At 55.9% G+C, this 14,687-nt stretch overlaps 1 protein-coding gene across 1 annotated transcript; it reads right to left on the bottom strand.

Moving 5' to 3' along the window:
* Nucleotides 1–958: 958 nt before the first annotated feature.
* Nucleotides 959–12,501, bottom strand: RAPGEFL1 (Rap guanine nucleotide exchange factor like 1). The gene is made up of 15 exons (XM_068978395.1): nt 11,982–12,501; nt 9,051–9,129; nt 7,992–8,127; nt 7,668–7,765; nt 5,947–6,059; nt 5,566–5,733; nt 4,727–4,824; nt 4,504–4,626; nt 3,801–3,979; nt 3,633–3,723; nt 3,012–3,062; nt 2,578–2,665; nt 1,711–1,775; nt 1,330–1,384; nt 959–1,083 (listed from the first exon to the last, which is right to left on the bottom strand). The coding sequence occupies exons 1-15, from the start codon at nt 12,499–12,501 to the stop codon at nt 959–961; spliced, it is 1,989 nt and encodes a 662-aa protein (XP_068834496.1).
* Between the last annotated feature and the right edge of the window lie 2,186 nt (nt 12,502–14,687).

The following is a 14,687-nucleotide window of genomic DNA, read 5'->3' as shown; positions in this document are numbered from 1 at the left end:
AGGAGGATGGGCAGAAATCAACCTTGAACTCCTGCTACCATGACTCACCCCACTGCAATGTGGAGGGAGGGTCCTGTAGGCAGCTTAGGCCTATGTTTCCCTGAGCTTCTTTTACCCTCTCATCAGAGCCCACCCAGGGAACTTTAGGAGGCCTGAGTGGGGGACCCTGTAAGGGCTGATGGTAACCCTCCTGTCTGCTGCTGCTCCCTGCCCTCCGGAGCAGCTTCACCCACAAGCCTGGGTGTGCAGGGCAGCGGAGGAGCTGGGCAGGGAGTGGTGGGGGTGGGGAAAGCACCCGGTACTGTCCCGGGAGCAGAGCAGACAAGGGTAGCACCAAACAGAAGGACCCCCTCCCCAGGACACACAGCCCCTTCCCTCAAATGCCAGATGCAGCGCTACTCCTTCAAAGGGGCCACATGCGCACGTGCAAATACACACACACGCACGCACGCAGACAGACACAAGGGCAATATCACATCTGGCGGTGCATCTAGGGGTCCCAGCCCTCACCAACAAGAAGTCAGGCAGATGCCAGGCAGAAGCCAGGCAGGTGGTGGAGAGGAAGGCTGCCAATCCCTCCCACAGCTCTGCTCTGTGAGATGAGATGGGACAGGGGGTGGGCAAAGCCTTCCTGCCTGCTTGGGTAGAGGAGATGGGAAACTCCATCTCCGGAACAGACCTGGATGGGAGGGGCCAAGGAAGGAGCTCTCTGCCCACTGCTTCCCCTGGGAGGGCAGGAGCTAGCAGAGGGTGGCTTGGGCTTGAAGGAGCACGGGGGAGAGGACTTCAGCAGGAAGAACAGGCTTATGAGTCCAGGGCTCAGTCCATTCAACTCCTTTCCGTGGGGCAGGAAGCGGCTCCAGAAGAAAGCTGTCAGGTGTGGGCAGGGAGTTGTGCAAAGTGCTTGAGTGCCAGGTGCCCAAGGACCCTGGTGCGGGGCCGACCAGAACCTCAGTTCTCACTGACTGTTGGCCTCCAGCTTGTAGGAGAGCTCGAAGAGGAGGTTCTGATTGTCGATGACCTGGAACTGGCGCACGTAGGCCTTGGTCTGCAGGTGATGTGGGGAGGCCTCCATATCAAGGCCTGGGGATGCGAGGACAGGGAGGCAGGCGGTCAGGGTGCCCTTCTTCCCCTGCACACAACCAGCCCGAGGGAAGGAAGGGTGTGGACTGGGGTGGTTGATGGGCAGGAGGGCCCCCGGGAAGGCCGGGAGAGAATGGAGAAATGAGACGTTTCAGGAAATAAACACTGGAGTGCGGGAGTCTCCCAGAAAGCCTCCTGCTCTGTCAAATCTGCACCTGTAACGCCCTCAAAACCCCGAGTACTCACAAAGGGGCCGGCTCCGGTATTTGCGGACTGTCCTCACTTTTTCGGCCACTGAATGCTGGGAGATGACAAGAACTGAGTCCCGAAAAGGGCCCAGAAAGGTGCTCCCCTCCCAAGGCTCCCCTTCCTCCACTGGACCAAAGAAGGGGTGTGACAGGGGGCCAGGTTAGGGGGAGGCAGAGCTGCCCCTGCCCCAAGCTGCCTGTCAGTTTTGGCACCCATGGGCTGGTTGCCACAGTGACACCACCAGAGAGACAGTCAGGAGTCCGCCGGGCAAGCTGGGCACCATGCGGAAAGGTGCTGTCTTCAAGAGTGTGTGTGCCAAGAGCGGGGGAGGGTACCAGCCACCCCACTCATGGGACTGGGGTCGGCAGAGTCACTCACCAGCTTCTCAATGTTCACCAAGCCATCTACCAGGGTCTTACTTCCCTCGTGCAGGAAAGTCAGGTCTAGGGATGGGGAGAGAAGCAAAGGGGTAAGAGGGGGAGATCCACTTTTCCTGGAAGCGACCCGAGGAGACCTGTAAAAATGGTTCGCTGTTCACTTGACCCCAGAAAGTCATGCAAATCAAGAGGTTCAAATCTTTGTGTTCACTTTAAGAACACTCGTGAAACTGCCGAGGCCACTAAGGGGACTGCATACCCAAAAAGTCACCCAGTATCTGGAGGATGTCACTTTACAGAAGCAACGCATGCCATCCAGTCGTTACAGTGGTGGAGCTGGTAACCAAACAGACTCAGGGTTGGTGGTCCAAAGAATGCTGAAGTTTTACTGCACATGCTCAAAAATGCAGAGAGTAATGCTGAACTTGAGGGCAGAGAGGTAGATTCTCTGGTCACTGAGCACACCCCAGTAACAAAGCCCCCAAGATGCTGGCGGGTCTTACAGAGCTCATGATCAGATCAACCCATACGTGAACCCACCCTGCCACATGGAGATGATCCTTATTGAAAAAGAACAGACTGTTCCTGAACCAGAGAGGAGGCTGCACAGAAGAAAAAGACATCCCAGAAAAAAACTGGAGAAATACAAACTTATGGCTGGAGAATAGATCACACACACACAGAGGCAAATAAAAGTTTACAAAAAAGGGAGAGGAGGTCCAAAGGGCCCTTCCCCTCCCCCAAACCACATTCAACCTAGGGGCTTCTCTCTATGTGGCCACACACAGAGCTGAATTGAGAGGGGATTGAGGGTCTGAACAGGGCATGGAATGTGTGGAGAGGAACATAGCTTAGAAGCCACTCTCACCTTTGAGGATCAGAGGCACGAAAGGAATCACAGGGGGTTTCATCTTGGAGATCACTTCCCGGTAGCTTTTGTGGTTCCTGCAGGGGTCCTAGGGTTCCACAACAGAGGGAAAAAGTGACAAATAGGCCCAGTGTACCCCAAAGTTGTCCCCCTCCCCCCTCCCCCAGCCCCTTCCCTACAAATATCTCCAGACAGACAGGGGTGTGTTTGGGTATTTAAGTGGGGACTTCACTGCTGTATCCTCTTCTCTGGGGAAAACAAAGCTACAACCCTCCCAGCTTCCCTCCCAGCGTGGTGGGCTGGAGGAGGGGAGTGGGGAGGGGGGCTCCCAGACACAGAAAACCTTGAAAGGGAAGCTGGAGGTGAAAGGTTTGCAGGCACTGAGTCGCTGGGGTGCCAGTCCAGTGGCAGATAAAAGAGCCAAAGCCACTCACCGTCAGGTTCTCGAATTTGCGGAACAAGTTCTTGAATTTCCCTGGCAGCTTCTGCAGGTTGAAGGAAGGAGATGTCAGATTCTGGAGCTCCTTGGGTTTCATAGGCCCGCCTGACTAATCCCCAGGTGTTAGAGGGGGAAAGGGCCGGAGTGCCTGGCAGGGGGCTGGGAAGCCTATGGGGTGGGGAAGTAGACCCAGCCTTGGGCTAGGTCTAGGGCGCTGGCAGCGGCCCAGAGGAATGATCTCTTCTGGCGAAATGGAGACCACTGCTGATGCCTGAGCCACGCACAAAGCCTCCCTGGGTGCGGGCTGAAATCCCAGAGCCCATTCTGCGACCTGGGCCGGGCTGCCTGCCCCCAACCCACCACCCCGCGGTCAGGCGCGGATTCGCCTTCACTGATTTGCACAGGTACCCGGCCCTTTAGCCCTGCCCGGTGCCCCGGAGCTGTAGTCGCCAGAAGAGGGCGCCTCCTTCCAGTCCTCACAAAAGCTCCCCAGAGGTGAGCAGCCGTCCCGGGAAAGATCTCTGGGGTGAGCCCAGGGATGTCAAGACTGTGTGTGGAGGCCAAGATCCCCGAGGTGGGCCGGCCCAGGGGGGAGGCGAGGAGGCGGTCACCTCACCTCCCAGGTGAGCCTCAGGCGGCTGACGGCGGCGTTGTCTAGCCCCATGACCACGGCGTAGAAGGACAGCAGATCCTGGTTCTGCTTGCAGCTGCGGGGGCGGGAGGCGGGGTCAGCGGGGGCGGGCGGGAGGCCAGGGATTCCCCCTCCGCAGCCCGCCGCACTCACATGGCCGCGATCTTGATGAACTTCTTGAGCAGCTGCGCGCGCTTGCCCGGGGCCTCGCAGAGTAGCACCTCGGTGGCCACCCAGTGGGTAACCTCGCTGCAGCGCTGCAGCAGCAGCTCGAGGTTGGCCGTCTCCCGGCGGCCGCGCTCCCCGTGGAACACGTAGTCCACGAACTCCAGCTGAAGCCGGGGCGGCGGAGGGGGCGCCATGGCGTGGGATGGAGGCGGGGGACGGGGAGATGACAGTGGGAGGCAGGGAGCCAGGACAGGCAGGAGGGCGGGGGCGGGAGGGGTGGAAAATAGAAAAAGCGGGGACAGGACAGGATGCAACGAGGGGGAGGGGAAACAACCAACATTAATAATACTCTACCATCTACTGAAAGCTTACACGCTGCCAAGCGCTTGAACCATCTGATCGACCTTACTGGCGCTGCCTTTTCTTTAATAGTGAATATTTTACAAATACTAACTGTGGGTCAGGTTCTGTATAAGAGCCACTTGGATCCTGAACCACCCTGATGGGAGGCGGGGGATGGTCCTCTCTTCTTTTTTTCCCCAGATTCGGGGACAAAGGCTTAGAGAGGTTCTGGCGGCACACTGTCCCAGGGCATGCTGCAAGGACGTGGAGCGTCCTAAGCAGAACTTTCAGCCCAGAGTGCTGCCTCTCTGCAGGCCCCCAACCCAGCTGCAGCCTCAGTCCCCACCTCGTGCACACAGCGGAACAGCTCCCAGTGGAAGGCGGTAAGGTGGTTGGCCACGTCCTCAGGCTCCCCGCGATGGATCTCCGTGTCTCCAGGGGAGACCTGGATCTCCTCAGGAAGGGGCACCTGGTGGGGCAGGCAGGGGCACAGGGGCTGGGCTTGTGAATTTCTGCCCCAGCCCCTCTCAGCCTCTGCTACCAGCCAAGGCTTATGAAGGAGTTCTTACCAGGGCCTCAAAGCTGTCTCGGGTGCAAGCAAACAGGTGGCTGTTGATGCCCAGTGTGGTGAAGACACAGTCTTCAGTCGGCTGGAGAAGGACCTTCTCTGCAGGAGAATGAGCTGCTTTGCCTTAGCATCGACCCCTGCACCCTCGCATCCCCCCAGCCACTGCCCCATCCCGACACTCCCAACCCTGCACAGATGTACTGTAGACTAACGGGACTTGTCATCACTGGCCTATGCTGTATTTAAACGACAGTTTCAAAAAATGGATTGTCTTGCATTTACAACCTCCTTTTGACTCCCAACATTCTTTTTAGCTCATCTCTTATTCTATCATCCCAGTAACACTGAGAAAACAAGATTTTTTTTTTTCTGTCTTAGAGGAAAATAAGGCTATAACTACACTGCAGGGATTTTTGCCTTCCTACTGGGATTGGAGGCCCATCCTGTGTCTTTGGTCTCAAAAATGTAGCATCCGTAGATGCTTGAGGAGGTTAGAGGACCAGATCCCTAGGTGAGTAAGAGGCAAGCACCCAGAGCAGCATCCAAGTGTCCTGGACCACTGTGTCCCCAACTTTAATGTGCATAGATATCACCTGGGGATCTTATTAAAACACATTCTGACTCTGCAGGTCTAGTGTGGGCCTGAGATACTTTTTAGCAAGCTCCCAGGTGATGCTCCTGTGGCTGGTCCTAGGGCCACACTTAGAGTAGCAGCCAGGGCCTAGAATTCAGCTGTTACTTCTGCCCCGGGCCATTGGGCTTGTGAGTTTCTCTCCTTGTCCTACCACTCCCCCGCCCACGCCCCACCCCCTCACCAGCCCAGTTCTTTCTGACCCTCACCTCCTGAGGAGGCCACAGCAACCAGGATGAGGGAATCCTCACGCCCCGCAGGCTCCTCTGAGTACTGCAATTTCTCCGTCACAGAGCCCAGAATGTCCTGCACAGATGCTGAGAGACGGCTGCGTATGGTCACGTAAGAGTGATCAGGCATGTAGACCCGGCAGAAGACTAGACAGAGACCGGAAGGTGGCTTTTCACCAGCGGGCAGAATGGCAGCATCAGCACAGCCCCCGCCTGAGCACCTCTGTTCCCCACCCCACTGCAATCTTAAATGGGTTGGCCTCTGAAAAAGATGTGAAAAGGACTGGTTCTGAGACAGAAGGAAACCCCATAGAGGGCGCCCGCGATCCGAAGACCCCTCAGAGCCCCCAGAACACTCACTCTCATCGGAACCCCGGAAAGCCACGCGGGTCTGCAGACAGGAGTCTATCCGACGGAAGTGGCGGAAGAGTGGCTTTACCTGCTTGCTGGGCGGCTGGCTCTCCTCCGGGATCCTGGTGTGGACACCACTGGGCATCAGAGAGCCCAGCCAGGCATCCTGCATGCCAGGCAGGCAGCATCAAGCAAGGATGTCAGAACCGGGTCAAGGATGCCCCAGCATCAGGTTCGGAGAGTGGGGTCAGAAGACAGGACCACGGCCAGCAGAGGACAGCTGTCCGAATGACCGAATCAAACGCCACCTCCTCCTGAATTCTTCTCTGTCCACCCCACCCACCAGCAGAGGTCACCTTTTTGTCTCAATGGCTGTAGGACATTGAGCTAATATGTGTTTACCTTCGTGTTTTATCTCTTCTACAAGATTGAGAGCTGACTGAATTTGATTTTCAACCTCCAGGCCTAGCACGCTGCCTGGTACGTGGCAGGTGTAGGTCATCAGCTGTTTGCTGAATTTTACTGACAAAAACTTCACAGTCTGGGAGGGAGACAGACTTGCGTACAGCTACTTCTCACACCAGACAGGAGGTGTTAGATGATATAATAAGGGCACAAGAAGAGTTTTGTTGGTACAGGGAGGCGGGGGGCAGGGGGACAGCTACCGCCAAAAGATGCTTTAACTGAGAAGATGGCATTTGACCTGGACCTTGAAGGACAACAGGAAGAGAAGGGGGTGGGAGGAGGGCACTCTGGGGTGGACCATATAAGTGATAGCAGGAAGTTGAGAACACACAGGTGTTCATGGAATTGGTGGGTGTATAGGGAGTGTCATGCGTAAGGGGGGATGTGGGAGATGTGAAAGGAAGGATCAGCAGAAGGCAGACAGAGAGAGGGGCTAGGATGTTGGCGGGGGGGCATGGATATTTTGGGAACAGAAGCACAAGGTTGTCAAATTTGAAAGATCTCTCTGGCATCAGCATAAGACACAAAACCACAAGCTAAAGCCCTGGATCGGAGGCTGTGGCTATAATCCAGGTGAGAGATACTGAAGCCTAAATGAGGGTTATAACAGTGGGATGGAGAAACTGAAAGGGCTGAAAAGATGGACAGATGGACACAGTGGTGTCTTGAAGTCAGCTCACAATGGCTCGTGAAGGCGGACTGTTAAATTTTGCCAACTGGTTTTAAACACAGCCATTACAAAATTAATTATAATAGATAATTGTATATAAACATGTATATATTTTATAAACATATAGCCAAATTATTATAATACAAAAAATGTCATTTCCTAACTGTTTCACCACGTTCTCTGTGCTCTTCAGGTTATTTGTATCTGTTGGATTTGTATGGTAAAGATACTACACAATGACCTGCTGCTGCACAACTCTTCCCAACTTCACATTCAATGACATGCTGGGAGCTTGAAATTAACCATGGTGAGCGAATTTACACCATGGGAATCGGCAAAAGCTACAAGTCAGGGCTCTTTTTCCTGGAGTGCTGGTTGTTCAATATTTATCAGTACACCACTGGACCGACAAATAAGTGGATGGGAGAATGGACCCCCAAAATGACTGGAAACAATGCTTTGTGCTCCTCTCCAGTAAGAGAAAGGGACTGAAATCAAGGCATCTTGGAGTCCAAAGGCCAGAGGCACCCAGCCCTCTAATTGAGGAACAAGGGGGACTTCTTTCCTGGCCCCTCCCCGAGCCCATTCCCCTCACTTTAGCTCCACTGTTTCCACAAGCTGGTGCAGCCTCAGTGTGTCCTCTCGGAGGTCCTGGTAAAGAGACTCATCCTTCATAATCAGCAGGTACAGGTCCTGCAGAGACAAGGAGAAAGAAGGTGAGGGCGGAGGTCTCATCCCAGCATCACTCTCTGCAAAGGCAGGGCAGGGCCTCCATGCCTTCAAGCACAGAAGAATCCTGTAAGCTAGGACTTGCTGGCCTCTTTTCTTCCAGGTACCCAGCTTGAGAAGTATGGTTCCTTCAAAAGGGCCCCTTCCAGAGTAAACAGCCTGGTCACCCACCTTCTCATCCCAGGCCCACCTTGATGATGCGGCCAGCCCCCTCTTCCTCCTGCAGCAGCCCCTGGTAGGTGTCCAAGAAATGAAGGAGCATGGCTAGACAGGCCTGCTTCCGGCCCAGCCCCTCAGGGCCTTCCATGCCTCCTGCCCAAACAAAGCTGACCCCTAAGTTAAGAAAAAGCCCTGGCAGGCAGACTTGAGGACACTGGTAAGGGGTACGGAAGGCAAGGCTTTGCAATGGGAGCCAAGGCCAGCCCTAAAAATTCTCTAGGTTTGGGGCCAGAGAGAAAGGGGCTCTGAAGTTCCCTGGAACCAGGACCCCTCATGCCCCAGCCCAGGTTTTTGCCAGAGTAGGTAGGGATGGCACCCACTTGACCACATGCAGCTCTTGCCTGTTTGAATTTCACTTGAAGAAATTCACTAGAAGCTACTCCGCCTGGACCCACCCAACCCCTGATCAGCCCACAGCCCAGAGCTCACAGTAGGCTGATAAAGGCCGATGGTGCTAACCACAAACCTGACCATCTCTCTGTGTAAGGCCTGGTGTTTCAAAGAGAACCTAAGATATTCTATTCACTGGCCTGCCATTTACAATTAGGTCCTAGAATAACTTGGTGAGAGGCCCTATGAATAGCCCAGTCAGTGACTTGTCTCTAGTGACCCTATGAAAGCACAGCCATGACCTGATGTTTTCATCAGACCCTGTAATAACTCGCTGGGCGACCGGATGTTTAGAGCAATAATTCAGTGGGGAGAGAGGCGCTCTTAATAGAATAATAACACCTTACATCCATACAGGGCTCTGCAGTCTCCAAGCACTCCTACCTCTACTGCCAGAAGGGTCTCCACAGCAGCCCCAGGGGCAGGTACTGTTTAGCCCTGTTTTACAGAAGGGGAAACTGAGGCCCCAGGAGGTCAGGTGATCTTTCCGAGGTCACACAGTTGGTGAGTGAAGAACCTGGGATTGAAACCCAGGTGTGTTTTCTTGGGAAGAGCTTAGCCCCTCACATCCCATGGCATGTGGGATGCAGGGAGTGGCTCCCTCCTGACCTCCCCTTTTGCAAGCTTCACAAAAGGATATTACTGGTGCAGCTCCTGCAGAAATTTCTCCGTGGGAAGGAAGAGCGAATGAGTGAGGACGATGTCATCCAGCAGGGTATCTGTAAGAGCAGTCGCCACCACTGATGTCAGGAGGGCACTTCCAGGACCTGGTTGGACGCTCACCACGCCCCCTCTCTTGCCTCAAGGGCAAATTCTCTTTAGCTGGGCTGGAGCCTCAGCCACTTGCCCAGTCATGCTCTGCACATGCCCCACCATACATACACACACACACACACACACACACACACACACACACACATACACACACGTGAAGGTTCTGGGCAGCCGCTGCGGGGGTGGGGTTGGCAGCTGCCGAGGCAACTGGAGGGAAGGAGGGGGCGCCCTCCGATGGCCACGCCTACTTCTCTCCAGTGTGCGTGGGTAGCGGGTCACTTAATACGCCAAGCTTGAGATCTGTCCGGGAAGGGGGGCGGGGAAGAGAGGTAGTGCCTATAAGTGTCTCTAGGCCAAGAGAACTTCTAAGCACAGAGGTAGGGTCAGCGGCAGCGTGTGTGTGTGTGTGTGTGTGTGTGTGTGTGTGTGTGTGTGTGTATGTCCCTCCTCCCCTCCCCACTCCCTACCTAAGAGTTCTGAGTTCCAACTAGGTAGGTGAGAACCAGCCCCATTAAAAGGGAGAGGGACGACTGCCATCTCTTTGATCCCAAAGCCTTTAAATAGAAAGCTTATGTCCTCCAGCTGCCCAGGGATGTAAGAGTTAATAATGCAAGGGTGGAGGGGAGTGGCTCCTCACACCACCCTTTCCCCCTCCACACCTCCATCTGGGCCTGGCTCAGCCAGTCAGCCAGGTACAAGGTCGCCCTGACTTGCAGCCAGCCCTGGGGTGGGGCAGGGCAGCCTGGCACACACAGACAGGCAGGGCACGGGGAGGGAGCCAGGTGTCCTCATCAGAACAGGTTAGGGCCAGGTCCCCAGGTACTGCCCCAAGGCTTCTGATGGCCCTTGGGTCACCATCCCCTGGCCTCCAATTCTAGCCGTGAAAGTGGAGCGGGTGAATCAACATGAGATCCTCAACTTCAATGATTTCATTTCACAAATGAGAAACCAAGGCCCAGAGCTGAGAGGAACTTGCCTGGAGCTGGAGTAAGAACCCTGATTCCTGCGTTTCTGTTCTTTTCTCACTGTGCTTGAGGCAAGCAGAGTGTCAGAGTAAAGTACAGTGGGCAGTGGGGGGCTGCTTTGGCTTGTTTGGGGTAGCTTGTGCAAGTCTCCCCCGCCCACACACCCTGGGAGGGAACTGAGATTGCTTAAGAATATTGGTTATATTGGAGAATATCAGAGTGGCAAGTTAAGCTTGATTCTCATCTATTCTGGGACTGCTTTGGGGTTCCCCCAAACCAGTTACTCTGGAGATCCAGCCTGCCAGTCCAGGTAATACAGTGACAGTCAGTTCAAGAGTCCTTCCTCAGGGGCCACTGAGCAGCATCTGTGGCACCAGGCCTGGCAAAAGGGGAAAGACAGTTTCTCCCTTTTTCTCTCTGCCCAGTCTTTAAAGTGAGTCAGAGAGCCACCCCAGCCCTGATCCTCAGCCCCAGGGATGGGGATGAGGACTAGGGATGTCCCCAATCATTTCCTCTACTCTTTATCTCACAGGAAAGATAAACAGAGCAAAGGAAGAAGACCATGGGGCAGAGTGGGGGAAATGGTGTCATAGGGGCTACAGTTTGGTGTCTCTCTCTTCCTAGGCAGGCTCTGGTCCAATGCACAGCCTCCCCAGGGAATGTGTCATAGAGACACAGTGTGTGTAGTGTAGGCGGGAAGTTATGGTTAAGAGAGCTGTGTGTGTCTGATATTTTTCTAATTAAATCCAAAAGGTGTCAGCTCCCCAGGGCAACTGCAACCTGAGCCAAAGAGAGTACTTGGGTCTTGAGAAAAATCTAGGGGAGTGGAGCCCCATTCCGCACACCTGGGTTAGGGCTACCTGCAAAGGTCTGGGAGCAATGCGTGAAACCCCCATCTGTAAGCCCTCAGCCTGGACTCCCAATCCTCAGACCCCACTGGGTGTTAGTGAAATGCTGACAATTAGCCCTGAAGACCCTTGGTCTTTTACTTCAGCCGTTTACCACCAATCTGGGGCCTCAGTTTCCTCAAAATGTCCTTAGCAGGTGTGCTGGTGGGGAGTGGCAAAATAGCTTCATCATTTAGGGAATAAGCCTCTCAGGGTGTGGTTATTTTTAAAGAGGCCCTGTGCTGAGGCCTGCCGCCGGAAGGGCAGGAGCTGGAGAGGTTCAGACCCCCCTGTATGCTGCAGGGCCTGAGGTCTGCCCAGCCACCAGACACCTTCTGAATCCGCCCCCAACTAGAATACCTCTCTCCACACGCGCCCCCCCCCCCACCCCCAAGCTGCTAGGGACAATGCATCCCTTTGCCAGAGCCTAAAGGCAGCTTGGGCCGCTGTGTGCCTGTCTGGCGCTGCCCCGCCAAGTGGGCCAGCCCTCTGCTCTGGGCCTTCTAAAGAGAACCCGGGACTCCTAGAAGGTCCTTTGGGGCTTGGCCACCTCTAGAGGGCTGCACTGACTGGTCTGGGCAGCTTCCATCTTAGTGTGTCAAGCTCTAATTCTCAGCCCCAGAAGGAGGTAGTCAACACTGGGGACCCATAGGGTCTGGATGAAATGTCCAGGGGAGAGGAAGGGAGGCTCAATGAGGAAAAGGGGTTCAGCTTCTTCTCCAGGCGTGGGTGAGGCTGCTACACAGAGGAAGGTGGCACTGTCACTTCTCTGCTGCAGAAAGCTCTGTCCCTCCCATAGACCCCTACCCCACTTCAACCGACCACTCAACCCCACACCAAGGCTCCCGCACGGCGCCACCCTCACCGTCCAAGGGCAAGCAAGAGGACCCGGGTGGGGGAGGGGCAAACCCTACTCCGGGATGGCTGAGCCAGCCCACTCCTTACCTGAAGCGGCGCTGTCCCTGGTGGCCCCTCCGGCCAGCCGCTCCAGAACCCAGTTCAGAAGATGCTCCGGCCGCTCGGGGGCGCCCAGAGGGGCCCAGGGTGGAGGAGTCAGAGGCTCGCCGGGGGACAGCTCGTCTGAGGAGTACGAGGAAGGGGAACGCAGGGGTCCCCCTCCCCCAAGCGGCCCGGGCCCCGGGACCTCCTCCAGCTGCAGCCAACAGGGCCCTCCGCTGCCGAGCTCTTCCGCGACCCCCGCCGGCTCTCCTCCGTCCTCCTCTGGGGGCGGCTCCAGCCCCGGCTCGGCGGGGGGCTCCCGGAGGAAAGCTGGGAGCAGCAGGCGAGACACGCTCTGACGCCGCTGCAGCGGCCGCGGTCCCCCGGCTGGACCGCCGCCCCCGCCAGGTCCCCCACCCCCTCCAGGCCCGCCGCAGCTCCCCGGACCCCCGCCGGGACCTCCCGCCACCGTTCGCCCCGCCAGCTGCGACGTCTGTTTCTTCAGAAATTTCTCCAGCGGCTTCATAACCACTCCCCCCCCCGCCCCTCTCCTCAGGGCCGCCGGGGGACCCAGGTGTCCCAGGCACGGGCGGGGGGGGCAGGGACACGATGCTCAGAGCCGGAGCGGCAGAGCTGAGGGCCGTGCCAGGCTCCGGACTGGGGCCAGAGGTGCCCGAGGCTCGCTGGCCGGAGTCCAGTGGCCAGTGGCCGGGGGAGGTACCAGAGGGAAGGAGTGCCGGCTCTCAGTGGCCCCCCATGCCGGCTGCAGCGCACGCGGCCCAAAGGGTGGGCAGGCTGCGGGGCCGGTGCCCAAAGGATCTGCGCTCCTGGGCCGGGCTGCGGCGGCAGAGGCAGCGGGCGGAGCGCAAGGCTGTGAGGACGCGGCGGCGGCGGCGGCGGCTGCGCTCCTGGCCGGGGGGAAGGTGGCAGAACTGAGACCGCGCCCCCTCCTCCAGTCCCCGCCCAGTCCCCGCCCCTACCCTTCATGGGCCCGCCCACCTGGGCCGCGCGAGGCTTGAACTTGGGCGCTGGGGCTGACGGTGAGAGAAAACAGTAAGGGGCTGAATGGGATTGGGTTCGGAGTAGACGCAGACATTAATGGCAAGGGTGAGGGAGTCATTTACCAGCGGAGAGGGAGCTTCCTGGCTCGAGGCTTACGAGGACTCTTGGTATCACTGCAAAAAATCAGGCTGCACACCTTGATGGACCTGCCTGTATTCAAGTGAGGGAGGCCTACAAAAATTCCTGATTGGGTGTCCATAACTCTCGATCTCGATTGTGCCCTCTGTTGCCATACTCAGTGGAGTATGTGGTCTTTATCTTCTTTCTGTAAAAAGGGCTGGGGAGGCCTCGAGTGAAATGGCATTGGAATGGGGGAGGGGGGCGGGGGGGGTGCACCAACCATCTGCCCTTTCTGGTAGGGCACAATAGATGGTGAGGGCCTGGCCTGTGAGAGGCAGGTACTGGCAGGCAGGTAGAAGCCAAGCAGAGAGTAGCAGGTTGTGGCAAGTCTAATTAGGGTGAGGAGAAGAGATGGTAGGCAGAGGGAGAGCGAGACCAGGAGCACAAGGGCACCTTCACCTGCTGGCAGCAGGAGGAAGCAGAGCCCTGGAGATGGGTGACAAGCTCTAGAACTGCCAACCAACACCATCAGGCATAGAGAGACCCTCCAGAGGTGACATAGCCATGGAGTGGGGAAAGTGGTACCGAATGTGCACTCCAGATGATCCTTATTTCTGATGCCTATGCCCAAAGCATTCTGTCGCTAAGGATAGACTGTCCCAGGTAGAGGCGGGTATGGAGACACGCTCATGGTAATCACGTCAAGGGTAAAGTAACAAGGTGGGGCAGTGGCACCAGGCAACATGTGGGTTGAGGCTCCTTGGACAATGCCCCACCTCTGTTTACTGTGCATGGGCCAGGCAGAGAAGGAATGCGAAAGCCTGGAGTGGCAGCAGAACTGAACAGGGTGTGTACTACACGTGTCACCCTGTGTGCTTATCTGGTCCGATGTGTACAAGAACATGTGTTCACAGAATTAAAGCTTTGCACACCCATCTGTTTGTGGATTTGCAAAAAGGAACAGCAAAAAAGGAGAGAACACAATTTTGGCTGACAAGCTAGAATAGAGATCCAAGTATCAGGTTCCTGATACTCTTTTCACTGGATACCCTGATGTCCCTGGGGTCAAGAGGGGAAGCTGGCTGGAGTGGCTTGGAGCTCCCCAGGCATTTCATGAACTGAGTAAGAAGAGGGGAGGGCTTCACTCCCAGCACATGCCACAGTTACCAGATTAAGCTGGTTGCCTTGGTAACGTCCTCTCTGGGCAGGATTTGGGATTGTCATTTAGGAAGGGGGAAGAATTGGGGAGTGTGGAGCGTGTTGGGGCTGCAAATACAAGGGTCAAAGAGATTCCTGGAAATTGGAATTGGGGAACAGGACCCCAGCACCCTCCAACTACTCAAGGACATCAGGCATAGACTAAGTTCAAGATCTTGAATCAGAGAGGAAAACCAGCATCAAGTTATGGTGCTCCTGGAACAGCACTGGTTCTCGCCCCAGCTGCACATTGTAATCCAAGGAACTTTTCAAAAATGTTGCCCCGGCCACACCTCAAATTAATTAAATCAGATCGCTGAGGTAGGGCCAAGGTTTATGTTTGTTTTTTTTTTTTTTTTAAAGGATCCTCAAGTGATTTGTGTAGCCAGGATT

Source organism: Capricornis sumatraensis, chromosome 8 (genome assembly GCF_032405125.1).
Source record: "Capricornis sumatraensis isolate serow.1 chromosome 8, serow.2, whole genome shotgun sequence".
Taxonomy (NCBI): Eukaryota; Metazoa; Chordata; class Mammalia; order Artiodactyla; family Bovidae; genus Capricornis; species Capricornis sumatraensis.
The sequence above is the reverse complement of the archived record's forward strand: the minus strand, read 5'-3'. Positions and strand labels throughout refer to the sequence as shown.